The 26,334-nt window shown below is 35.9% G+C and overlaps 4 protein-coding genes and 1 long non-coding RNA gene across 11 annotated transcripts; 1 reads left to right on the plus strand and 4 right to left on the minus strand.

Moving 5' to 3' along the window:
* Positions 1-330: 330 nt before the first annotated feature.
* LOC8273632 (epidermal growth factor receptor substrate 15) lies at positions 331-8,287 on the minus strand. Of its 4 annotated transcripts, none has more exons than XM_015719151.3 (13): positions 7,739-8,287; positions 6,260-7,394; positions 5,780-5,998; positions 5,482-5,693; positions 4,702-4,776; positions 3,777-3,848; positions 3,593-3,691; positions 3,101-3,172; positions 2,911-3,025; positions 2,518-2,586; positions 2,072-2,384; positions 1,907-1,988; positions 331-1,212 (listed from the first exon to the last, which is right to left on the minus strand). In XM_015719151.3, exons 1-13 carry the CDS (start codon positions 7,874-7,876, stop codon positions 793-795), a joined length of 3,021 nt encoding a protein of 1,006 aa, XP_015574637.1. In that variant the 5' UTR covers positions 7,877-8,287; the 3' UTR covers positions 331-792. The 4 variants fall into 4 exon arrangements, with proteins under 4 accessions (XP_015574637.1, XP_015574642.1, XP_015574624.1 ...); XM_015719156.3 differs by having other exon boundaries at positions 331-1,209; positions 7,739-8,286; XM_015719138.3 differs by having other exon boundaries at positions 1,907-1,991; positions 7,739-8,286.
* A 1,385-nt stretch (positions 8,288-9,672) lies between these two features.
* LOC8273631 (putative pentatricopeptide repeat-containing protein At5g43820) lies at positions 9,673-13,369 on the minus strand. Of its 3 annotated transcripts, none has more exons than XM_048371133.1 (4): positions 11,326-13,369; positions 10,935-11,090; positions 10,327-10,416; positions 9,673-10,193 (listed from the first exon to the last, which is right to left on the minus strand). In XM_048371133.1, the coding sequence occupies exon 1, from the start codon at positions 13,079-13,081 to the stop codon at positions 11,381-11,383; it is 1,701 nt and encodes a 566-aa protein (XP_048227090.1). In that variant the 5' UTR covers positions 13,082-13,369; the 3' UTR covers positions 9,673-10,193; positions 10,327-10,416; positions 10,935-11,090; positions 11,326-11,380. The 3 variants fall into 3 exon arrangements, with proteins under 3 accessions (XP_048227090.1, XP_048227088.1, XP_048227089.1); XM_048371131.1 differs by having other exon boundaries at positions 10,935-11,108; XM_048371132.1 differs by having other exon boundaries at positions 9,673-10,229; positions 10,935-11,108.
* Positions 13,370-13,483: 114 nt separating this feature from the next.
* On the plus strand, positions 13,484-23,535 carry LOC8273629 (Fanconi anemia group J protein homolog). Its single transcript, XM_015720476.2, has 28 exons — positions 13,484-13,960; positions 14,100-14,193; positions 14,401-14,476; positions 14,878-14,942; positions 15,024-15,068; positions 15,159-15,259; positions 15,365-15,506; positions 15,910-15,971; positions 16,047-16,120; positions 16,213-16,283; positions 16,603-16,690; positions 16,774-16,846; positions 16,927-17,022; positions 17,271-17,379; positions 17,800-17,893; positions 17,971-18,054; positions 18,143-18,299; positions 18,542-18,729; positions 18,900-18,944; positions 19,205-19,233; positions 19,322-19,443; positions 19,634-19,681; positions 20,324-20,448; positions 20,569-20,852; positions 21,441-22,371; positions 22,502-22,573; positions 22,983-23,090; positions 23,173-23,535. The coding sequence occupies exons 1-28, from the start codon at positions 13,603-13,605 to the stop codon at positions 23,221-23,223; spliced, it is 3,792 nt and encodes a 1,263-aa protein (XP_015575962.1). The 5' UTR covers positions 13,484-13,602; the 3' UTR covers positions 23,224-23,535.
* LOC125369192 lies at positions 20,835-22,313 on the minus strand. The gene is made up of 3 exons (XR_007214811.1): positions 22,172-22,313; positions 21,200-22,060; positions 20,835-21,117 (listed from the first exon to the last, which is right to left on the minus strand). It is a non-coding gene; the product is annotated as an uncharacterized LOC125369192 (long non-coding RNA).
* Positions 23,536-24,598: 1,063 nt separating the features above from the next.
* LOC8273628 (WUSCHEL-related homeobox 8) lies at positions 24,599-26,207 on the minus strand. Of its 2 annotated transcripts, none has more exons than XM_048371023.1 (4): positions 26,066-26,207; positions 25,705-25,953; positions 25,019-25,459; positions 24,599-24,933 (listed from the first exon to the last, which is right to left on the minus strand). In XM_048371023.1, the coding sequence occupies exons 2-4, from the start codon at positions 25,874-25,876 to the stop codon at positions 24,851-24,853; spliced, it is 696 nt and encodes a 231-aa protein (XP_048226980.1). In that variant the 5' UTR covers positions 25,877-25,953; positions 26,066-26,207; the 3' UTR covers positions 24,599-24,850. The 2 variants fall into 2 exon arrangements, with proteins under 2 accessions (XP_048226980.1, XP_002510692.1); XM_002510646.4 differs by having other exon boundaries at positions 25,705-25,959; positions 26,066-26,203.
* Between the last annotated feature and the right edge of the window lie 127 nt (positions 26,208-26,334).

Raw genomic sequence — 26,334 nt, forward strand, 5'->3', positions numbered from 1 at the left:
AAGCTAACTACTGGGATGCACTTATTTGTTAGCATAGATAGTAATGTTTCATTTTACAGTTAATCTGACTCACTGCACCTTCTCATATGAAGCTACCAGTTCCAGCTTAGTTGAATTCATGAAGGAAAGCGGTATATCATCACTTTAAGCACTGAAAAAGAGGTCGCTTTAAGATCAACCAGCACATAGCCTGGATTTACTAAAATCTCAAGTTATAATCCAAGTTCTCAAGCCACTGATCCTTCATTGCAACGATGGTGAAAGGAAAAATGGAGGCCATATTAAAGTATTTGTTCTTGTATTGATGAACCAAGAGAAAGCAAGCAATAATTGAAAAACATAAAGAAGGATGATCAGTTTCCATTGCCAATTTTCTTCGGAAATCTAAACCCAAAATTCCACGAGACTTCAAAGATGATATTTCCTGTGGACTGAACAGAGCCATAAAATAATCTTCACTGTCATAGTAACACAACCTCTAGACACCAGAATGAAAGTGGAAAAATAATACAGAGCATAAACCTCACTTCTATTGTTCTGACATCCTTGTCAGTTCTCAACGAAAATCCAGAATTTGTCGCTTAAGAAACGAAGTACTATATTTTTCAACCTGGCATGCCATAGAAAACAATTGCGTGACGTAACCAAACCAAAAAACTTTACAACAATCCAGCTCTTCACCCGATCTATACAGCACAGACAAAAAAACTGGCCACCATGAATAAACCCTAAACAAAATGGGGGTGAATTTAGCAGAAAGAAGAAAGAATCATTTAAGGATTGGGTTGCCAGCTAGAAACCGCTCCAATTTTCAGAACCTTTTTTTGGAGTTTGATTGACTGATGAAACCTTAAATACTCCACTGGAGCCGAATGGATCTGCATCATCAAAAGAAGAAAACGCTCGACTATGGCCAAAGTCTTTTGAGCTGTTTATGGAATCAAAACGTGCAAGCCTCTCTCTTGGAGAAAATCCTCCTTCATGCATGTTGAAGGATTCAAATCTCGAGAAATTGTCAGCATGGTCCCCTGCTTCACTGTACCTGGGGGAGTTGCCAAACCTGGAGACAGGTGAGCCAGCCACAGAATCTTCAAAAAATGGACTCTTCTTGTGGAAAAAACTATCTAAGGGTGGGGATCCTGTTCTTATTGGCTTTACACCAAAATCATCAGTTCCAAAGATATCTCTGTGCTTATCAGAATCTGATTCCTGCTATACAATTTTTATATATAGATAATTAATATAAGTCATCTAACAAATGACGTATGTATCCAATTGACTTAATACCATAGCAAGTGCAAACACAGCAGCCCTGATAGGTGTCAGACAGAGCAAAAAAGCAATAAACATACAGCCATAATCCCTACACCTTTTTTATAATAAAAGAAAGAGTTAATCTTTAATGATACAACCCTCATCTCTTTGCAAAAATATGGCGTCTGGAGAAAAGCTCAAACAAGGTCCATCAACAACAATGCCCCAACCAAAAATATGAATAAAATTCAATGTCAGGCAACTGTCAATTGATCCCATTTACAGCACAGAAAGTACTCTAAAACTCCACTACAATCTCCAGAACAAATAATTTTTGGAAATCTCATTGGACTGTAAGAACCTCAAAAAAAAAAAAAAAAAACATGTCAATGATGGTGTAAAAAACTGCCAGACATCCTTGCATGTTCACTCCTCTTAATCCTAGAAACCTAAGCAAGCCTATCGTCTAATAGTAACATCCATCTAACCTTCTAATAACAAGCCACAAGAGTACATTTAAACGTGTTCGACTATGTGATTAAAATGGAACATTACATTGAATACACAAACAAAGCAACAGCTTCCAGGTCCAACATGCACCCGTGATTAATTTCAAAAATATAGGAATGAGCTTTAGTATAATAGGACTGACCTTAGTACTAGCAGGGTTAAATCCCCAGACTGAGTCTGTCTCATCGTGAGTATCAAAAGCACCCCATGTTGATTCATCAAAACTTCTATTACCACAATATAGAAGTTGTCATCACCATAATCAGGAAAGGAAAGGTAAAACACAAAAATGGACAGACATACATACCTGTGCGTTTCTGCATCAGCATCAGTACTCTTTGCAAAAACATCAGAGAAGGCTTGTGATGGACTTTCTAAGGCAGTTCTTCCAGTTGAACTGCCTTGAGGGCTTCTTGCCAATTCATCTTCACTGTGGCCATATGCAGATTCACTCTCGAGGGCATGTTCACTGGTACTAAAGAAGTTCGCATTGCCACCACCATTGGATAAGGAATCGGGGGTTAAACTACCATCTTGCGACCCTTTTTCTTTTTGGACAGTGGACTTCGAATTTGAAGCAGAAACATTTTTCACATCAATAGTGAGGTCATTGGCGAATCCTGAAAGTGGCCAAAGTTGCAAAAACAAAAATATTGTCGAAATTTCCCAACTATTCAGGTAAAAGACTCCAAATAATTAATGAATTATTTAAAAGAGAAAAGGGAACAAAAGAGTTGCATGCCAGAAACTTGCCTTCATCTTCAAACTTATCCCATTCTTCATCCCAAACAGCTGCACCCTCTTGAATTCCAGGTTGCCAGCCTTTTAAATCACCAAGAGCAAAAAGGTCACAGATAGATATAAATGTTAGGGGTAAATCAATTCTTTGGGACTAAAAACGGAAAAGAGATGCTTCAAGTACAGCTATGCAAAATATAACATGAGGGCCCTGCAATGCAGGTTCAACAACTCGAAGCAATAAGGAAAGTATTTACAGACACATACCAGTTTCATATCATGATATATTATATTTCCACTGTGTGATATTGGTTTAAGTAATTATGAGATGGCAAATAGCCAAGTGCTATAAGAGATAATAATGTGAAAATTTCCAAATTTAATTGAACAGGAATGAAAGTAAAGTACCAAAAGGAAGCTCAATCATTGCAGTTGACTTAAACTCTAACCCGTGTTTCTTGCAACGTTCAATTAAAACCCTCAGTAGCTCATCAAGATCAGACTGTATACGATCAGCACGGACCTATACAAGCCACCAACAGATTAATATTGAATGGGATCTCTATTGAATCAAAGTAGATAAATAATGAGAATGTACCTGAAGAATACCATCAGCACTTCCACCTTGTTCTATGTTAATTATTGCTTGATTCAACTCGAACTTCCTCTCCTAAATGTTCAATGAAATAAATGTGCATAATAAACTAATTCCTGGTAGTTGAAAATTCCTGACTAACAGACTAAGCATTGGCATTATCAAATATAATAGAAACACAAAATGGGAAGTAGGCCATTTGGGAAAAAGAGCCAAGGATTCAATATAAAGCCCCAAATGTCACCCTAGATCGGAAAATGTGGCAGTAAAAAGTGTCTGTACTCCATGGGCATTAACTTGTATGGAATTAGTCTTCTGCAGAATCAGTTAAGATTGCCCTAAAAGAAAGAGAAAAGGAAAAGAGAGCACACATACCACACAAACACACAAATAAAGAACCAAGGATAGAAAGAAGGTACTCGGAACACTACATAGGCTTTAAGTGGTTTGGAACAATCATCATGCCATTGTTGCTATGACAAAGTACGACTATACCTGAATATCACGGAAAGTGGCCTCTTCAATTGTTAATTTAGATGCTACTTCTGCAACTTGCTTGTATTTCTCTTCATACTTTTTACCCAGTATCTCAGCCTGTTAACGTAAATTATCAACATAAAGCAAAGAAGTCAGATCATGATATCTGAGACAAACCCGATCCTTAAATTTCAAAGACTACCTCACGCTTATCTGCCAAGGCCCTTTCTGTGATTTCGTTCAGTCTATTGTCACATCTGCTTTTATAAAGAACCTGAAATATAACCAAGATGACCAAAAGATTAAAGAACTTATCCATGAATGAATATGATATTTTAAACTTTCCAGCACTGAGGACATTATAAAACAATATTAAAGTAATTGTAACCATAGGATATCAAACAGATAAGAAATATTTGGATTCTTTCTGAGAAAATAACACTATAATAAATGCTGAACAAAATATTTTCATAAAGCACAGAGACGGCCTAGGGCCTTAAAATTTTCAAGATTTTCAGAAATTATAAAAAGATATTAGAAAAACTATTACCAGAGGATATTGTACTAGGTGATAAAATGAAGTTGTTTCTAAGAAATTGATATAAAAAACAGACACTAACAGTATTTCAAAGGAGCTTTAACACTACAGCTGGAAATGTGCTTCAGTAAAGTACAATCAGTTTAAAAGCTTCTAAGCTAGCAGAAGAAATTAGGAGATTTCCTTTGACACAATAGTTTCTTAGTAATTAGTGTGTTTATAATTAATTTCTTAGTAATCAGTGTGTTTTTTGACCTAGTGCCTTTACATGAACTGCTTATGTAATGATTCTGTATGACCATCAAATCTGACTAGGACTGCAAGTTCTTGCTTTGCACCAAACCTATCATATGATCGGGAATAAACTTATTTCATTCTTACACTGACAGCATAGCACAGCCAACCATCCAAATAGAAATAAAGTAGAATCCTGTCTAGTATAATTCATGCCAAGTTAGAGTCCATGGTCTTTTTGGTAACTCAAAATTCTTAAGAGTACATGTTTCCAGTTGTAGCATGTTTAAAATTGAAAAGCAGAGTAGTGTTAACAATAACCAAAGCAAATACTTAGGTGATAGACACTACTCACAAGGTCCTGCATTTTACTCCGGTAGAACTCAATCTTCTCTTTTGAATCCAAAATCACCTTCTCTGATTCACCAACCTACAACAAACATAAGGCAGTCTTTTTAAGTTGTTCAAAAAGCATTTTCCACACCTGAATTATGAACTTATGTACAGAAAAACATCACAAAATGGAAAATGGCACTTCATTTCAAATATAAATAAGTGTCTCCCCCAAAATGCAAACTGCAAAATAAAAGAAATTAAAGATGGGAAAATCAATTAGATAGAAAAGATAGAAACTACTGAGAAAGGAAGACAGCTGTTACAAGACAAAATAAAACAAGGAACAGTTTTCCACTGTCTTTCATATAAAATACAGTCATCTTTTCATTTAAATGTAACAGAAACCAAATTGCGAACAAGATTTAGAACCCAGCTATTTCGTTTTTTATGCTTTCTCCACCCAGTTGAATAGTATGGACTAACAAACAAGTACATTTGTTCAGATTGAAGATGACAAAAGTGGAGATGCATTTCAATAAAGTTCATGACCAAATAATTAGGTCACATATTAGTTTGTATAAAAAATAATCACCCAGGATCATGCCCCTCTGCCACTCTTTGCAATGCAATAAGCACCAACAAACTAATTTTCACCATCAAGTCAAAGTAGCATGCTTATGTTTATGCTGCTGTCTTCAAAACCAGTCTGATGGTCATAAAAACAATAATTTTCTACAGGAAAAAAAGTCCAATTCAAACCAATATATAAGATTAAAGAAACAAAAGACATGAAAAATACCTTGTTCTCTGAAGCAGTTCCATCTGTTTGCATTGAGTTTTGCCCCCCAGTGTCGCTTTGGTTCAGAAAGGAATCCTCCAAAGCAGGTGCTCTTGGCTTCTGTTGATTAGATATCAATACACTATCAGGCTGGGCAGCCACTTGAACTGGTGGCCTCAAACCTGTGGCAGGGGCCATTGACCGAGCACCCATTCCAGGCTGCTGTCCAAAACCTAATGACAGAAACATATTGGGAATATCAAGACAATTTCAGGAGCGGGGAGGAAAGTGACGAGAAGCAAAAGAAGCCAATTAATACCAGGATTGGGACCCCATGCGGCATTTCCATGAATAAGTTTTGGTTGACCTGTCATGGACAGTAGTGTCTCATCAAACATAATGCTACTTGGAAGAGATGCCGGAAGACGGAGACCTTCCCTGTACCGCTCCATCAAATAAAGTGCGAAGCAGAATTCCCTCAAAGAAAGCATGCTATCACTGTCTTGATCAGATAAGTCCCACACCTGCTTCAAAACCTCTGGAAAAATCCAATAAAGACTTATTAAGCATAAACCAGTACAAAGAGAAAAAAAAAAAAAAAAAGGTCTCCACAAGGATAGTTTGCAAAAACACAAGGAAGAGCCCCAAAAATAACCATCCTCAAAGAATATAAACTTGAGAATTGAACACCCCTCTATGAGATGGAATCAACATTGTAGTCACTTCACCATGAATTACTACCATGTTTAAATCGCAAGATGATAGAAATGGAAAAGAGTGCACAAAGCCCAAAGATTACCTCTTGGTAGCCTCCAGCTCAAAAATAGATTACGCGCCTGCTCACCAGTAATTCTTCCATCTCTGTCGGTATCTACTTCCATAAACACTTTAGTATACTTCTGAACATCTGATGGTTTCATCTTTGGCCATGGAGGCTGTGAATTATCAGATGAATTTCCAACTCCAACTGAAATGCTAGGAGATGCAACTGAGGAAGAAACTGAAGTTGAAACCTGTTGACCTGACGTTGGCAGTGATTGTGTTCGCTGAAGCTGACCACCTAGAGGTTGCATCGCATAAGCACTCTGCAGTGAATCAAGTGAGTTGGACTTAACAGAGAGGCCCCCACTCATAGCCGGAACCATAGTGGCTGAGGCTGGTGCACTACTAGAAGAATAAAGAGGCAGAGAAGGTTCTTGTCTTCTAGTAGAAGGGGTTGCAGAAAACACATCAGCTCCAAAAGATGAGCCAGTTGCAAACCCATTTCCAGAAACAACTGACGCTTTCGAATCAGTAGCAGATGGCTGGGATGGCATAGAAAATTGAGTTTGCGACTGTAAAGTAACATTAGGTGTAGATGGAGGACCAGATATAGCCAAACTAGACTTTCCACCAAGCCAGTCAGTTGAGATGTTTGAGGTTGGTATGCTTGGACTAGCAGTAGGGACGGGCATGGAATGAGGTGGACGGGAAGCAGTACCAGTAGGCACAACCTGAGAATGACCCATCATACTACTTCCTCTAGAGAACTCTGGATTAGTAATGCCCTGAGTGGGACGGGAAGCAATTCCAGGAGGAATAGCCTGAGGTGGTCTCATGGTCTGACTTTGTGGAGAAGGAAAGTACTGCTGGTTTATACCAGCATTTGGAAGTCCTGGCCCTCTAAAGCCAAGACTCTGAACTGGTGTTGGGGGAGGTGCACCCATCTGAGGGGCAGATGGAGTCATCATTGGATTTACCTGTTGCACAGGAGTGGCTAGAAGATTAATTTTAGGTGGTGGGATTTTAGCAGCAGCAGGACCATATAATGCTGCCTTGACAATATCAGGTGTCAATTCTCTTTTACTCTGAGCAACAGTTACAAGTTTGAGAGCATTAAAAAATTCAGGACGACCAAGGAAGCCAGTGCGACTCTGATCAGCATGCATCCATATCTGTAATCATTTAGCAAATAGAAAAATGAGAAAGAAACACACTGATTAGCATAATATCCGTAATCCATGAGGAATTACATTCACAGTATCCTCCTTCATCAAGAACATCAAGGTTACGATTGCAATCTCACTAAGCATCCAAAGACCTAATTAATTCTCTAAAATGGCAATAAGCATCAAAAGCCACCACAAGATTATCGTATCGTTCAATGAGCTTAGCATTAAAAGAAGTACACCCACTAATCACTTGAATTGAATAGTTCAGTTAGGCATTTAGAAATACTTGGAATCAAAACTCGAATACATTTTTTTTATTTAAAAAAGATGAAAATGAAGAGATCGACCTGAGCAAGGACTTGTTTTGGTAAATTCGCTCCTTGAAAAAAATTAACAGCTTCGGTTCCGCTGATTCTGCCATCTCCATCTAAATCTGCTCTCCTAAAGTAAGCTTCGAACTGATCCATGTTTGGTTGGCCAGCCATATCTCTCCACACAAATTCCTCAGATTAGATCTTTCTTCTTCTTCTTCTGCTTCTTTTACTTGCATAAACACGTGGATTAGAAATTAAATGAAATTCAATCAAACAACTGCTGAAGGGAATTTAATATCGTGGGATTGGGATGCAAAGAATTTTTAGAAATGGGTGGTTAGATCGAGGGGAAGGAGGGAGACGAAAGTAAAGTGGTCATAATGATTGGGATATATTTTATATTGTAAGGTTTTTGAAGATTTGGGACTTTTAATTAAAATCATTTATGGAATCAGGAACAACCAAACCAGATACTTTTTCTTGCAAATTTACATCAAATGTCCTAACGATGAAACAAACGGAATCAATTTTCTTTTCTCTCTTTTTCTTTTTTTTTTTTCTTTTTGGAAGAAAAAAAAAAGTATTTTACTTATACGATACACTCAGATCATAAAACAAGGAGCTTAATTAATAATTATGCGTGTTTAACTTGCTAGTGCTTCTTTTCTACATTGGAAAATATTAAGATTTTCAATGAAATGTATTTTACTTTTTAAGAAGAATCTTATATCTTAATTTTTTTTTTTAATAAATTTAACTTAATAAATTTCTTTTTTTTTTATAAAATCACCTATTTCGAAATCGACAACTCTTAAAGAAGATCGGCTATTCTACCGTTACCTTTATATATTTTATATATGGATTCGACAACTTTTATATATATATCATGTTTTGAAATTTTTTTAAATAAAGTATTATTAATTGTAGAGTTCTTTCAATTTCATAGTTAAATTATCAAAATATACCTCTCATGTCTAATTCAAACACTATATATAAATATATCATTCATTTCGTTTCGATGTAGAATTTGATTCGTTCATGTATTGTTAAGGTATTTTAATTTTACTTTAGCTATCCTTATCCCGAATATATTATTTTATTAGGCTAAATTGTAGAGTTATTTCGATTTTATAGATTATTTTTCTTAATTTATACAAATGCAATTAATACTTTAATTATTAAATTATATTCAATTAAATAATATTTCCAATTCGAAGAGACTAGTATATTAATAATGTCTTATTATTAATTTATAAATATAATTAATATATCAATAAATAAAAATAAAAATATGAAATTCAATATGATATCATACATTATGCTATTTATTAATTTTTATTTAATAAAATCTTATATATTTTTCAAAATAAAGTTACATTTTTAATTATTTCAATTCAAAAATAAATTAGAATAAAAAATAACAGTAAGCGTAGTACTAGTTAAAATTGAGTCCTTTGCTTGTCAAAGAAATGAAAAATTTTATATTTCAATATTGCATATTATTTTGAATTATTAAATTTATTAATAAAATAATAAATTATTTTTTTTATCAATTAAAGACAATATAGAAATGCCTATAATTTATTCCATTGAATATATAATCTTTTTAAAAAAAATATTAATTTTACTTTTACTCTATATTTGTTTGTAAAAAATAATTTTCCTTTTGGAAAACATTTTCTTTGAAAGTTATTTCTTTAAAAAATATAATATTTTATAAAATAATAATCTATACTATCACAACTCATATATATATTAAACTTGATTTATTGAGTCTCTAAATAGTACTGAAAAAGAGAAATTGTATTTAAGGAAATTTGTAACGTTGATTATAAAAATAACTTTCCATCCTCCAAACGGAAAGTTATTTTTCTGTGTTTTGAAATAATTTTTCTTTGACCAGTAAATTATTTTTCTTTCACTTATTTTTTCTTGGAATCTCAAACATTAAAAAATAAGGAAAAATATTTTCACAAAAATAAAGAGACTTAATTAAAGGTACAATTTTGAGGACATGGGTGTCATGTGATATTAAATAATGACCCCTTTGATTCCCACCAAAGGGGCTACATGCAGTAACTAACTACATCCGTCTTGCTGCAGCTCACTTCACTCAGATTGTACACTAGGTGAAATCTAAGCTAAAGAAGACAGGGGAAGGACATGATCCATCTATAATATTGTTATCCTCTATAGGTGAACAGCGATTATAGAAGAGCCAGTAGAACAAAAAGATATGCAGAATCAAAACCTTTTTTTTTCTATCTTCTAAGAATTGGAGAAGTGACATCCAGATCTCCCATCTAAGTGAAGATGATCGCTTGTGCCAACAATTAGTGAAATCATATAAAATCCATCTCAAGCAAATAAGAACTGCCTCTGCTAGCAAATTTCAAGCTGCATTCCAAATGAAGCCATGATAATAACAGACTCTCGTCGCTTCCCTAGCTTTCATCTCTGAATGACAGTGTTGGCCTGGCAGAGTGCTCTGAAATGGAAGATAATTCTGAATCAGCCTTTTCAACTAACAAGGAAGCATATGAAAAAATATAATAAGGTCAAAAATTACAAGTGTCCAGCGGAAGAAACTCATAATTTAAATAGGCACCACAGCTTCTTACCTTTGACAATACATCTCTCAGAAATTAAGAAGGCAATGCATGCACCAAAAAGCATGCTCCAAGGGAATGTGGGACCAAATTTTCCTGGCACTGTGAGAGAGAGAGAGAGAGAGAGAGATTGCATATCGTGGATTCAGATGGTGTTAGTAAATGTTAAAAAGAGAATAAATAGGACACAAGAATCTACTGACAGATGGTAGCTAGTAATGTTCAAATAAGCCTATATAAAACACACGAATATTACAACTGGAGCTAGCCATTGAGTACTGAAGTGATCCTATCAAATACGGAGCAACATGACCACCATTAAAAGTTCAAATTGAACTCAACGGTTAGAAATCTAAATATACTCTGATCCATTAGCCCGGGCTAAGTGAAGGCTGTTAGCCCCCCAAACACTTTGGGATTGAGTATACATTATAATAGAACAATAATACATTTGATTATAGTGCCAACTGACCGCTTGGTCTCCATAGTTATGGAAGACTATCAAGCAAAGCCAAAATAGTAGGTCACTAAATCAAAGTAAAAGCTGTTAAACATCCTCATCAAGCAAAATAAAATCTCAGATAACAAGATAAGGAAGAGAAGGATGATCCAAGCAATACCCCTTGAATAAGAAAATGATAAGCACCAAGATTCTCATGAGGCTCTTCCGTGTCATGATGCATATAAGTGTATGTTGCAGTGTGAGACAGCTTTTTGTCATCATAAACTTTCAATATTTACTCAGTTCAGTCCCATCCACATGTAAAAATCATCTCCTGGTGAAAAGCATAAGCCTGAACTCAAGAAATCAAATCATGACCTTAAAACACAGAATACAAGAATTTCATGAAGGGTAAAAAGGAAAAGAAAAGAATGGAAAAAACTGTTCAAGACAGTAACACAATTTTATTCTATTACAGCTTAATGGCACACTAATTGGATAAATACCATGTGACTATTAGAATGCACATGATATTATAATTACCACCATCATACAGGCAAATTAAATACCTGTTGTAAGGAAAAAAATATGTAGAACATGTTTGCAGTAGCCAAGAATGACCAGTCAAAAGTGCCAGCCATTAGCACGCCAAAATCTGCGAGCATTTTCATTGGAACGAGCATCTCTGACCTTCAAATATAGCTTGTATGCTCTTTCTACTTTACTTGAAGCAAGTAGTTTGTTATTTAGTTTGCTATATATGAGTCTGCTTGGACAAAAGCCCTTGTGCAGAGATTCTTCCATCACTAGTACAGCATTTTCAAGCTGCCCTATATTGCAAAGTCCATTAATGACATACTCATAAACTTCCATGTCAGATGTATAACCATTTTCTTGCATCTCATCCCATATATTTAACAGCATTCCACATTTACCAAATCTCGAAAGCCGCATCAGCAATAGTTTATATGCAGTGAGTGATATTTTACATCCAGCCTTTCTTGCCTTCTTGTAGATCATCATTGCAGCATGAGGTGGACCAAAGCTGCAAAGAGGCTCAATAAAAGAAGTTATATCACCTGTTGTGGGTACAATTCCTCGACCTAACATCTCATCCAACATTTCAAGTGCATCAGCCACTTTTCTACCTTTGATAAAAGCAGAAATCAGTTTCGTATAAGTATTAATGTCTGGATCACAATTATTCCTCATCATACACACATAATATTCCATACACTCATCGAGATCCCCATGCAAAACAAAATTAGAAATCATTGCATTGTAACAAGCAGTATCCAGCAAAAGATCTTTCTCCTTCAAATTGTCAAAAATCTTAACAGCATCTTCAATCCTACCAGCTCTTCCCAAACCCTCAAGTAAGCAACTAAAAGTCAAAGAATCAGGATCAAAACCATCTTCAATCATTGCCTCCAAAATCCTTTCAATTTCACTAATCCTGCCAAATTTAGACCAACCTCCAATTATCACATTATACGTTGTATTATTAAACGCAATCTTCCCCTTCACTGAATTAAAGTATGAATTTGCAGCACCGACATGTGACCTCTTGCACAGGCACTGCAAAAGCACATTCAAAGATTCAGTATCACATTCAAATCCAAACTCTTCTGAGTTTCCAAACATTTGAATAGCTTTATACACTTGTCGGGCCCTAAGTAAGCTGTCCATAACAATTGATAAGGTCTCCAAATTAACATTTATATCTTCTGCCTTCAAATCAACCAAAACTTTCAGCACAAAGTCAATAAATTTCCTTCTGCCTAGTGCCCTAATGAGAACGTTATAACTATGAATGTCCTTAGGAATCGTCGGCTGTTTAATCGCCCAATTAAAGAAGATAATCATTGCTTCACCTCCCAGGTTCCCTCTATCCAGTACATTGGCAACAACATCTATGCTCAAGTCCACACCAATTTTCCCTAAAGCATTCTCAATTGCTGATTTTCCCTTTAATTTTTGCAGAAATACCCCTCTCAATTTATCTTCAGGCGACAAATAACAATCAGCAACAACTCCTCTATTTTCACTTTGCTTAGTTGATTGGTTGAGTTCATACGAGCGAGCAATTGAAGCCTTATGAGAGATTGGTAATAAATCAGAGAGCTCACGGAGAATATAACGTTCGTCAATATTAGATTGGTTATTGAGTTTAGTAAGTGATGGATCGCTGCCTAAAGTGTCGAGTTGACAATTTTGGGTCGAAAATGGAAAATTTGAGATTGATGAGTGAAGGTAAGTTGAAAGGTACCTGGTTTTCTTCAAGCGCGTGAGAAACCCTAAAAACTGTTGGCTATGAGTCGCCATTGAAGGATTGTTAAAGCTTCGTTAATTCATAGGACGCGTCAGCGTTTCATACAAATAGATTCATCATTCAGAGAGGAAGTGGAATAACCGAACTTTGTTTTTTATCAATTGACGGATTTGTTTATGAAAAGAAAAAAATTGTGCTTAATGCCTTTGCTAATTTCTGTTCATTTTCCTGAGATCGTGGAAAAGACATGTCCAACCGAATTGATAGTAGAATCAGCGCAAAGCAAAGAAGATAAAGCACACAGGTAGCGATGAATCGCCTATCACTCCATAATTTGCTCTAATTAAAAAATTCTGAAATTTAACTATTTAATAATTTTAGCTTTGCCACGTTGTAATGCTAAGGTGGGCATTTGCCACGTCGTACCTTAAGTCCTAGACGAGGCGCGTAAAACAATTTACCGCCTAAACCCGAATGAACAAACAAAAAATTCCCGCCAAAGTTTTCCCCATGTATCATCTGCTTCTCAAAACATAATGTCTTCGTTCAAGATTCCAACCAAAACGACGCTGCGATGGTCGCTGCAAATACGGTGAGCAATAATCCAAACCCTAAATCCAAAAATGCATACCACATTGGAGGTATCCAAGTGGAATTCCCGTACCAGCCGTATGGTCCTCAGCTGGCTTTCATGGGTAGAGTGATTTCCACGCTGGATCGAGCCGTAAGAGACGGCCATTGCCATGCGCTACTCGAGTCACCCACCGGTACTGGAAAATCACTCTCGCTTCTTTGTTCCACTCTCGCGTGGCAACAGAATTATAAGTCTAAGCAACAGCTCGCGGATCTTACTCAATCCAAACCTAATCCCGAGGCAATCACTGATCCTATAGGTCATGGCGGTGGATTTATTCCTGAAACGCAACCCTCAAGTAAGCTCTGAGACTGATCATCTTATTTTATCAAGCCATAAAAATAATTGCTGATTTAAAATATCAAATTAACGGATCTTTAAAATAGAAACTCTTAATTTAATATAAAAGCACGAGCTAATCATTTAATTTCCCTCAGGTATTCCACCTTCAGGAAACCTGGAGGCAGCTCAACCTGCTGCAGTTAGCAAAACTCAAAAGAAAAAGGCTGCACCGACTATATTTTACTCTTCGTAAGTTTTTATATTTTGAGTATCAGTAATTGCATTCATAGAATTGAGCTTTTTATGTCATTAACTTCTATTCTACTTCTTCATTTCTAATATACTTTCGTTACTAGAATGAATGCTAATAAAGTTATTTCCATGATCATGATATGTATAATGCTATAAGAGTTAACGAGTACTTCTATTTTCATGGTGTTCCGGTGGTTCATAAAGGAGGACACATGGACAAATTACTCAAGTGATTCGTGAATATCGGAAGACTGCATATAGGGTGCCCATGGCAGTGTTGGTAGGTTCAGCCCTTCCCTTAAAATAATGTAGTTTATCTGAGTCTAAGTATGTGGCATTCGTTGTTGTGCATTTGACTTGCTGTTTCTGAGATCTCACTTTTACCAGTTAGTGAAATTAATGCTTAAAAATTTAAGTTTGACATGATATCCGTTTTTTTATGATGTAGCTTTACTTGACTCTTGACTTTTACAAGTTCAAAACCACATATTAGACACATTAGTTTCTAGAATGATACCTTGATATTCCTACAAAGGCTACCGAGTTAATTATATTGTGATAAATCATAAATGTCGTATAAGTTAATACTGCTCAATTTAACCCCAAAAAGATCGTGAACATCAAAGATTTATATTCTATTATCTTTTTGTCTAATTTAAAGTTTGTTTATGTACTTTGAAGGCTTCAAGGAGACATTACTGCACAAATGCACACGTAAATGGGAAGGAAAATATTGATGAAGAATGGTATGCTCTTACAGTCAAAATGCCCTTTTTTTAAAACATATTTTCTTTTCCCTCCCTGAGTTCTGTTGTGAAAAATTTCAGCAAACTTCTCTTGAAAGATCCAGATGCTGGGTGCTTACAATTCAAGTAAGTTGATTATGTAACTATATGTCATTACTTCATCTATTATTTGCCAATCATCTATTAATTTCCATTAAAAATGTCCTGTACAAGCAGAAATGCACATAAAGTTAAAGGTCATCCATCGCTTCAAAGGGGAGGTTGTCATGAGGTCCATGATATTGAAGATCTTGTCAAAGTTGGAAAAGTTGTTAGAGGTTTATTTTGTACTTTTGACAATCTTGTTAGGGCAATATGCTTTTCAAATAGTTCATTTTGATTTAATAATCATAAGCAACTCATCGTTGCTTTTTCTTTTTCAGGCTGTTCATATTATGCAGCTCGCTCAATGGCAGATGATGCACAGTTAGTTTTCTGCCCATACAACTATGTAATAAATCCAGTCATCCGAGGAGCAATGGAAATAGACATTAGAGGGGCCATTCTTATTCTCGATGAAGCCCAGTATGCGCTTCCATCTTCTTTTCAATTGCCAAGAAAGGAAATCAAAGAATTTAACAAATTTTATATATTCTTTACCAGTTGTGCACATAATTATAAAACTTCTGGATTTCCTAGTGTCTTCTTGCAACTACTGAAACACAGTTTGTGAAAGCATAAATGTACAAGTCCTTTGCACTCTGCCATCTGCATAACCTATGACCTTTAATATATTTTCTAGCTACTGCCGCTGTTTATGCCTATGATATATTTACTTGTCATTAGTTGTTCGTATACTGGTGCAAGTATTTGAAAATTTTACCAGTACCACCAGCCATGTTAATCTGATTCGCTAATTGGCTAGATTTCTCTGTATATTTCAATTTGGTTTCAAGTTTTATTCTTACCGAATGTTCATGATCTGCAGCAATATAGAAGACATTGCCCGTGATGCTGGTAGTGTGGATGTTGAAGAAGATATTCTATATAGTAGGTTATAGACATGTTAGCTTTTTATTTCTTTATTAAATCATTATGTTGCTTATTTTGGTGATGTTGTTAAAGAATTGCAGACGGAATTAGAGCAACTTTGTGTACACAATACCTCGATTTACCAACCATTATATGAAATGACACAGGTAACCATTAATTGTAATTTGCAAATGTAGGGTTCAGAGGTTTGTTCGTAATTTTCTTGTTGTTAATGTGAGCTATTGCTACAAATGCATAGGATCTGCTAAGTTGGATTGACCAAAGGAAAAGCACATTGCAGAAGCATGGTTTTCAGCACTACTTCTCTAGGTGAGTTATCTTCTTTAATTTTTTTGTCCATGTCATGTTTGTGCATAAAATGTTATCATTGTTTTGTCTGTTCTTGTATATAAATTCTTAAGTTCAACATTTATCTGTATCTTCTTGAACCTGTTCTTAGACAAGTACTTTGCATTCTTGTGTTTTTTTTTTTGTTGTTTTGTACTTTGCATTCTTGTGTATTTTTTTTTTTGTTGTTTTGGATAAATATGACGCGTGCTCTTTGCAATATTCAATATAATGCATTTGAAATTTTCATTTGGGCATTTGCTACTTGTAATTGTTAATTTTTTGTTGCTTTCTATTATAGTTGGAGCGGTGATAAGGCTTTGAGGGAGCTCCAAGAGGCTAATATTTCACAACAGTGCTTCCCAATCTTGCTGGATTGTGCCCTAAAGGTTTCTTATCACTAACTCTGTTTTGTTTCATGCACGGCATTTGCCTGCTTCATTACCATCTACAATGTTTGTTTTTTGTTAAGGCAATTAAAGCTGCGACAGATACAGAACCAGACATAGCTCATTTAAGTGGCATGGCAGTGATAGTGTTGGAAGGTAGAGATTGGCACCTGTGTTTATTTGATGGCCACTGAACTTTCACAATGTAACTGACAGCTTCTGAGAGTTGCAAACAGGGTTATTTTCCTCACTTACTTATTTCTTCTCGAGAAATGGTTGCCATGTATCCGACTATCAACTTGCATTGCAACGGCATATTAAGAGAGATAGAAGTAAGTAATTATTCTGTTTTCATTTTTGCAAGTTATTAGTTATCATCAGTTAAAGATAATATAGATAGAATAGCTGTTGCCCAAAAGAATTTTTGCCTTGGGGCAGATGTTCTGTGATCCATTGGCATGATGCTATCGTTATTGGTTCATTAGAAAACAGATGTGTTGCTTTTTCCCCCCATTTTATAAATAAAGAATAATCAACAAGCTAGTATTTCATTGCTACTTAATTCTGATTATATTTGCAGAAAGTCCCGTTGGTGAATGGACGCTAACTCTAAGCTTATGGTGCTTGAATCCTGCTGTTGTTTTCAGAGATATTGCTGATCTTTCTTTGTCAGTAATTTTAACTTCAGGGTAAGCGTGAATCATTAATTCCGTGCTAATGATTCAGCTTGTGCATGTGACCGTTAATCACCATAATATCATATGGCTGTATAGGTAGCTAATATGAACTTGTTAGTTATCCCATTTAATCTTATAAGCAATCTATTAGCGCAAAGATGGCGATTAACCAGTTAATGGCTTTATAATTGCAATTAACCTGTATCCAATCTTTCAAGTCTAAGTATTTATTTACTAGATAAATTAATATTACTAGCAAATGGTGAGCTTTTTATACGCTGCTCTTTAATAACATGATATTGTTCAAACATAATGGTTTTTCACCATTCCAAACATTTCTACTCACCTTTTCTTTGATTTGGTCACATGATCGAGTCCACTATGTTCCATTTTGAAATCTTACTTATATGTGGTCTCTGGTACTTTTTTCAGGACTCTATCACCGATGAATTCCTTTTCATCTGAGCTTGGAGTTCAGTTTGGAACTTGTTTGGAAGCGCCACATGTAATTGACAATGAATCACAAGTAAGATTGGCACAGACTTGTCTTAATGTCTAGTATGTTCTAAAATGGATAAATGGTTTATCAATCTTTTGATTTAGGTGTGGGCTGCTGTAATATCCACTGGTCCAGATAATTATCCACTGAATGCAAGTTACAAAACAGCAGATGAGTTTGCTTTCCAGGTACCTTGTATTTCCTATCATTGATGTCTTATGGTCCAAAATCTTCTTCTATGATATAATAAATATGTTATTATATCTTGCTGTGAAGGATGCACTTGGTAAAACTTTGGAGGAAATTTGCATGATTGTTCCAGCTGGCTCTCTTGTGTTCTTCCCAAGTTATAAACTGATGGAAAAACTGTGTAATCGTTGGCGTGAAACTGGTCAATGGTCTCGACTGAATGCAAAAAAGTCACTCTTTGTTGGTGAGACATGTAACTTGGTATTATGTAACTGATCAAATACTTGATGATTAGAACTTCATAATTTGGCCTTGCAGATCTTGTCTGCAAGCATTTTGGGTAACCTTTTTGCACTACATTGAACATCACATGATTTTGTTGGATTAAAAGTGCTAGTTTATTGGAATCTATTACTTGAGCTCTATTCTCAAATGCCTCTTTTGGAGTTATTTTAGTTGGATTGAAAAGTTTGCTGGTTAATGCAGAACCAAGAGGAAGCCAAGAGGAGGAATTTGACTCTGTTTTAAAGGGTTATTATGACTCGATTTGTAAATGCAACACACATGCTGTTGGAAGAAAGAAAAGAGTCAAAAGGTTGGACCTTAAAAAGGCTGTAGAATCCACAGAAAATTTAGGAAAAGGAGCTGCTTTTCTTGCTGTTTGCCGGGGCAAGGTGCACAATTTTTGTTCTAAAGCATAAATTATCAAATAATTAGAATGTTGTTATGGTCTATGTTTTCTTTTCCCTTACATGTTATCATTTCTATTTCCAGTATGCTTGCTCACATTTGATGATCCGCTATTTATTTTGTGTATACTCAACCTTTGGGTTATTTCTCACAGGTCTCAGAAGGAATGGACTTTTCTGATGATAATGCTCGAGTTGTTGTATCCTTCTTATTTGATTTATGGTTGCCACTTTGTTCAGTTTTTCTTAAATCTGTTAGGGATACTGGTGCCACTTTAGTCCGTGGCATGTATCATCTAGACATACGAGGAGCAGTTATTTATCTTAGACATTCGCAGCTGGTGTGCATGTCATTGGGTAACTCCTCCCTGTTTTGTTCCAGTAAAAGAAAAAATAAAATCTTTAACATCAATTCTTTTCCCCTTGGAGACCCTTAACGGGGAATGCTTCACCATCTCAGATAGTAGTTGGTATCCCATTTCCAAACATGTAAGAATTTTACTAGTTCTAAAAGCTTTTCATAAAGAGATTGCAATTATGATTCTGAATTTCTGACTGAATTGAAATTTCTTATTAGACTTGATATTCAAGTTCGCCTAAAGAAGAGCTATAATGATACATACAAGACGTCCAAAAACCTTCTTAGTGGGAATGAATGGTATTGCTACCAAGCATTCCGAGCTTTGAATCAAGCTATAGGTATGCCCTGCCATTGGCTTTGCTTTTGATGCCAATTATACATGCATATGCATGCATCCACACTAGTCACCTTATTTTGTCCATAACCAATTCTTTTTTATGTTCAAGCAATAATTTTGGAACAATAATTTTTTATGATACCAGTTCTATTTCTATAGTTGGACATAATACTCTTTCTGAATTCATGTAGGACGCTGTATACGACATAGGTTTGACTATGGGGCCATCATCCTACTAGGTAATGTTGGTATTAATTCATTTTTGGTATCATTCATTATCATTATTATGAAATAATGGGTTGTAAGTATCTTTCTGTTTGCTTCAGACATGCCCTTTTATTTTCTGAAATAAGTTATCTGCTGTACCACTACATTTGGCCTGAGAATTAAGGAGTGATTGCTTCAAGGTTGTTGTACTTGACCAAATAGGCATATCCTGGTTGGTAGACTGATAATAAAAAAAAATTATGCTTACAAATTCAATGTGAGGATAGTATGTCTTTATACTTCTACTTATATTTTTTCCAGTAAAAATATTAACCGCAAGAAATATTTCTTAATTTTGGTAAAATATGTGGGCTCTTAAGCATTACTTCTATTTATTTGTCAAATGGGGAACATATATCTAGATTTGTTTTACATAGAAACCAGGTGTTTTGAGAAGGTGAGTATTTTGTGTAAACAAGTTAATGCCATCAAAAGTTCTACAATTTGTTTTTTATGCAGTGCACTCTGTAAAAGTAAGCTTCTTCTGAAGCTTTTATGAGCAGTTGTGAAAACTCAGCTCTTGGATTTTCAAAATCAGATTCAGATTGTTGAAATTACTTATTCCTTTTCCACCTACTGATTACTGTCTCCTTTGGTGTAATTTTCTCAAGCAGATGAACGTTATAAGAAGGAGCAGAACAGAATGTACATTTCAAAGTGGCTAAGAAAATCAATTTGCCAGTACGATAGTTATAGCATGTCAATAGAGGGGTTAAAATCCTTTTTCAGGGATGTCAAGGTCCTCCATACGTCTTTATGCATCATTCACTTTTCCTGGAAATTTTTTCTTCTTGCCTATGGTCCAGACAAGCTAGCGGATAAATGATTGTATGGTTTCCATGTCTAAAATTTATTGCAGGAAAACATAGGCAAGAAGATGGTTGATCAATTACCAAATTCTGAAACTGAGGGGCAAAAGATCTCGCCTAGAGAACCTGCCAACGGGTTTACAAGGAAAAAAAATCAGAAACTGAACAAGTCTGATAATTGTGCAGGGAAACTAGTCTCCTCGATGAAGTGCAATGCCATCTCTCATCTTAAGTCCCAAGATTACATTGAACAGTCATATATGCAAATAGATCAGGATATTGACAGTCGGAGAGAAATTACTGATGTAGAACGTGATTTTCCGAAAGAGTCAAGGTAAGTAACTAGCCATTTTCTACTACCTTGGTTGCTTAACAGAACTAACAACGATTATTGTGGTTCAGCGTTTTTTAGAATCCAGTACTATTTTTACTAGCAAAATATGCAATAAATCATACAAAAGATCTCATCATTTCAAGCATTTACTAAGTCGTATTACCCATGAATTATGTGGTATATGATGCTGAATCGAATGTACGGTTAAGATGTAAATCTCAGGAAACTTCAGGAAGCTACAGCCAGCAGACTCAATAATGTTATTCTGATCAAGGAAAAAACAGAGACTAAGAGCATGTTGGTAGAATGTAATGAGACAAAACTTCGAAAAAACATTGAAATCTTACCTTTTTGCTAATTACTGATTATGGCCTGTTAGTCCTGCAGTAAAAGTTCAAATTATGCCCTGTAGGCAAAATAACTATTAACGGAAACATCAGGGGATTCTATTCCTTCGTGTTATTTGCGTGTCATATATGAAATATTCATACACTCATAAAGGGTAACTAACGGGTTATTTTATAAGCATCTCTTCTAATATGTCAAGATGCTAGACTTCTATGAAGATAAATCGGTGAGAATTTGTAGGTTCTTGGAGGAATCTTCCCAGGAAGATCCAGAGATGACCCTTGTTAAAGAAACCCCGGGAATGGGCTTCAATGGTACAACAGCTAGTTCAGGTTCCTTCTCAAAGGATGGGAATTCTAGTTTAACCATGATTCAGGCCTCTGTTGAGCATACGGACCAGGAGTCATCTTATTCAGTGTCTCTAACAAACGCAAGTAAAGATCCTGGCAAAGCCTGCTGTTCATTGGCAGTAACTCCCAAGAAAGACTTCAATGCAAACACCTGCAGCCTGATACCAGAAGCTGAGTCTACTCTTAATTTGAGTGTTAATTCTCATACACAGAAAAAGAGGCAGCCCATAGGCTTGCCATTTATTAACCTTGTTGAAGGACCTGATTCCCCCGATATGGAATCTCCTGGCTGTTTTAGATCCACAACTGATACAATGGCCAGTAAAGATGCAAATCGCAGGATTGAATTTGATTTGGCGACTGACTCTGCAGAACACCAGTCCATGGAATCAAAAGCGCCACGAGTCCTCCCAACAAATAATTGTGCTCCATCAAGCATCAATTCTGATCCTGTCATGGATCAGAAATTACAAATTTCTTGTTCACTCTGCAAAAGTCCATTGGGTCTTCCTGAAAATCAATTATATGTCAGATGCTCATTGACTTCGACATCAAAAATTCACTTAACGTCTCTAGGAAAAGAAAGATTTGAATATTGCAGCAACAATACAAAAAGCGTACCTGTTCTCATGGCTGATATTGCATCAGTAGATCAGCGTCTTTACAATATTACTCTTAAAGATAATCCAGGGCGAGGGGTTTGGTGCGAAGAAGATGGGTGTGTTTTCAATTCTATCTATTGCCCGTTCTGCAGCAGTTCTAATTGCCTTGGAGTACAAATCATGGCGACTGATGCATCAAATGTTCAATTACTTAATAAGGTTCGTTTAACAGAATCTTGTCATTTTTCAACACTGGAAACAAAGGGTAGCACGTCTTTATCTTCTTCAACTGGTTGTGCTCTGTTAATATTTGTGCTCGCTTTTCTTCTGACTACTGCTTAATATGCAGATATTGTTTTATTTTGATGGTCTGGAAATTCAGAATCTGGAAGCATCAACAGACAGAGCATCAAAGCAAAAGGTAACTTCGTAATATATGGTTCTCAAGGTCCATAATTCTAACATGTCTTTTGCGTGTTTTTGTGCGCTACAAAAGCATAAAATGTGAAGAATACAAGAGAGATGGAGAGCAAATTAAGAAAAATAAAAAATCTTTTTAAGTCTGGATGGCTAAAAGAGAAAATAACAAAAGCAAGATTAATTTTCGCAAGATTTTTTTATTTTTTTTTCTCTTTCGTATATATGCGACTTTGCATAATGTGGGTTCCTTGCGACGTATGTATCCACTTGCTAACTGATTAAATAAGCAGACCTGGTTGAACACTAAAAAACCAGGGCTGATTTGAACATCCAAAAAGGTTCCAGGGTTTATTTGATGCGTTGGACTTATTTGTTTAACAGTAACATAGTGTTTCTCTGTATAATTGCAGGAAGTTCATAGCCCAAGCATGGATAAAACTGCTGCTTTTAACTCCATTGATAGATTCTCATACTCCCCGCATCAGAATTCTGGAGGTTGGAGGACTACAAGGCCAAAGGTCAGAAACTCGTGTCTTTCGATTATAATGAATTCTACTAGTACCAGGCGGAGTCTTGCATTAACTTTTTCATGCCGTGCAGCTGAAACTACCAAAGAGAGACCGGCTTTTGAACGGACAAAGTCAAAATTGATGCAGGGCGTCACATTGTACATTGCATCTAGCCAACTTAAATGGATAATTTTGCTTGATCTTTTTAACTTATAGTGATAATTATGACACATGTGGGTCAGATCAACCTTCTCTGTCAAGTGTATATGACGGGGTGTACATGGGACATTGTAAACTAAATGCAGAGCAACAGTTTCTTCAATAACTGGATACTGTATTCAATTAATTGCTGTGAGCTCTGACTGCGTATACATACCATCAGATGTCAACATTCCCTCTAATGAAGTTGACCTCACTGAAGGGGATTCATTAGCAGGATGGGACAATTTTGGCTTTCCAGATTTAGTTTAGATGTTTAATGTCAGGAAAACTGTAAGTAGCAACGTCATTTTTCTGTTTATGATGAGTGATGATTGCAGCATCAAAACTTGCTATCTCTACTTATGCCTTTAGCAGAGAAAATGAACCATATTAGTTATTTCACCTGGAATCCATTGTTTTTCTTGTTACGTTTAAAGGTGTAAACAAAAAAATTCAAATAAGCTGGGGGGTAAGGGCATGAAATCTGCAATCAGGCGTAGGGTCGTAAACTGCTTGCAGAGATGGTGGAGCACTGCAATAGAAGCTGTACATTTGAATAAGAAAACTGGAAAGAAAACATATCCAATTGAGAGAAATTCACTAAAATGAAGAGAAAACATCAATGTCAATATTTTGCAGTGCACATTTGAATTCAGTCGATCACCTAAAAAGATCATAGATAGGTGGAAGAAATTTGATCTCTGGGTAGGTCAAACAAAGTTTCAATTCCATCTCCATGCTAGTGAATGTGTAGCCTATTTGGATCGACCATGGTTAGAGATTGGGTAAACCAAGCCAAGATCTCCGAAAACAATTATGTAAACTCACCCTTCAAGCTCCAAAGTCCCATTAGAAAACAGCTAAACCTTGTGCGAAAATATATGAAACAAAGTGAAGCTCTACTGTCATTTTCTCCTCTAACAAGAGGACTAACTTCACAGACGGAGTACCAAAATTTCAACACAACTAAAGTAGAATAGGAGATGAAAGGGATATACTCAGATATGAAAAAGCAACTACTCGAGTAGTGAAGAAGACATAAACATATAAGAGCATGAAGAAAACGATGAGAAGGGGTTGCTGCCGGCCTAAACAACGGCAGGAGCAACTTTTGGAAGAACATCCTGTTGTGTGTGTAGTTGGGGAGGGGAGAGAGGGGTGTGTTTGTCCTTGCAACTTTTTGCTTGTTGATGAGTTACATCTTCAGCTATGGGTTTAACAAAAGGGAAATCAGCTCCACATTTGATGCAACAATTATATGTAGTTAAATGTAGGGACCAGGCTTTCTGTAACATTAGCCCATAGAGGGAAACAGATGAAGCAAAGAAGCAATCTCATAACAAACAATAAACATTCTAACAATCCAAATTAACTAAAATTAGATTACCAAAAGATCTTACAAAGCCACTCTAATGAACCTACCAGTCTAAAATCTCTCCGTCTCTCTCTCCATGTATATATATATATATATATATATATATGTATAAAAAATTATATAAAAGTCTTCATACTATGTTATCTATGGTCATATATTTTCTAAAAATGGTTTTCCAAAACATCACCCGTCTTCAAAGCAAGTCGTGTTGGTCCACTTGCCAGTAAGAATCATAGCTCATTGGGACTTCCGCTTTGCCAATCAATTGGTCAATCCCTGCAGGCATAGACCATAAGCAATTAGGTACACTGATATAAACATAGAAGGGGATGCTGAAAATGAAAGAAAAGCTTTTCACTACCTCCAATCTCAGGAGTGTGGAAGTACATATGATTCACCATGAAAGCTAAATTGTCATCCAGTTGGGTTCTCTTCTCTTTAGCAGTCTCAAGCTCAAGCTCAGGCTCAGGCTCAGGCTCAGGTTCCACCTCAACTTGAGATTCTCTATTGTTTGGTGGTGGGGGTGGTGGTGATGGTGCTAGAGCTGATTGCTTTCGTTTGGAACGAGCTCTTCTGTTCTGGAACCAATTATAGACATTTGTTTCTGAAATTGGGCCATGCAGTGACAGTTGAGTGGCTATCTCTTTGATCCTCTGCCGACCTGGAGTTGCCTTGGATTGCGTAAATATACTCTCCAGTATTTCAAGCTGCTCTGCTTTTGGAGCCCACCTCTGCCTTGAAGGGATCTTGTTCAGTGTATATGAGAAAAACGGACCAGCATATGGATTTTGCAATCTCATCCCTAAAACAAATACAGCATAGCGATCACTTTTACAGGCAATAATAGGGAGGAAATTCAACTAGCAATAAACACAATCAAACTGAGTATAGCTATTGGGCTAGTGATTAGTGGGGCGGTAGTACTCGGTAATGCGAAAAAAGGAAGTAAATTTCAGCAATAAAGAAGATGAATTACCCTCACTGATTCAATGAATTGTAATTAAATGCACAAAGAAAAAACATCAAAAGAGAGAGAGAGAGAGAAACCAGAAAAATCATTTTGGTCGGAGATGGCCTTATGCATCTGAACAAGACTTTCACAAATAGTAGCATAAACAGATATCTGTTTCCTGAGCGTCTCCATTTGATCATCAGTCATCACTTTCACTCCTAACCCACTTCCAAATAACAACTCCTTTTGATACTGTCCCTCTTCCATTATCTCGTCTTTGTTTATAAAACTCCTGTTACTGCTACAACTCTATACCTTTTGTTTCAACTCTTAGCTCTCTTTTGCTGCCTCTTCAATGAAAATTAAGAAAAGCAAAAGACAGAGACAGAGACAGAGATAAGAGACATAGTAGTAGAATATAAGTAACCCAGAGACAAAAGAGAAAAAGGTAATAACCATATATAGTTCTAAAAGAAGAAAAAGGTAAGTGTGCTGCTTTGATTGGGCGGGTTTCCCGCAGTTTCCTTCCTGCTATGTTGTCAACAACACTTCCATTCCAGGTATCTTACGTACGCTGTATTATATTCGTATTTCTCGAAAGAGCCTTATAATATATATATATATATATATACTATTTATCCACTCTATTTTTTTTTATATTATACTAATTACTCACGACAATTTATTTTTCCATTTTATAATTTTATATTATACATAAAGATTGT

This window comes from Ricinus communis, chromosome 2 (assembly GCF_019578655.1).
Source record: "Ricinus communis isolate WT05 ecotype wild-type chromosome 2, ASM1957865v1, whole genome shotgun sequence".
NCBI lineage: Eukaryota > Viridiplantae > Streptophyta > Magnoliopsida > Malpighiales > Euphorbiaceae > Ricinus > Ricinus communis.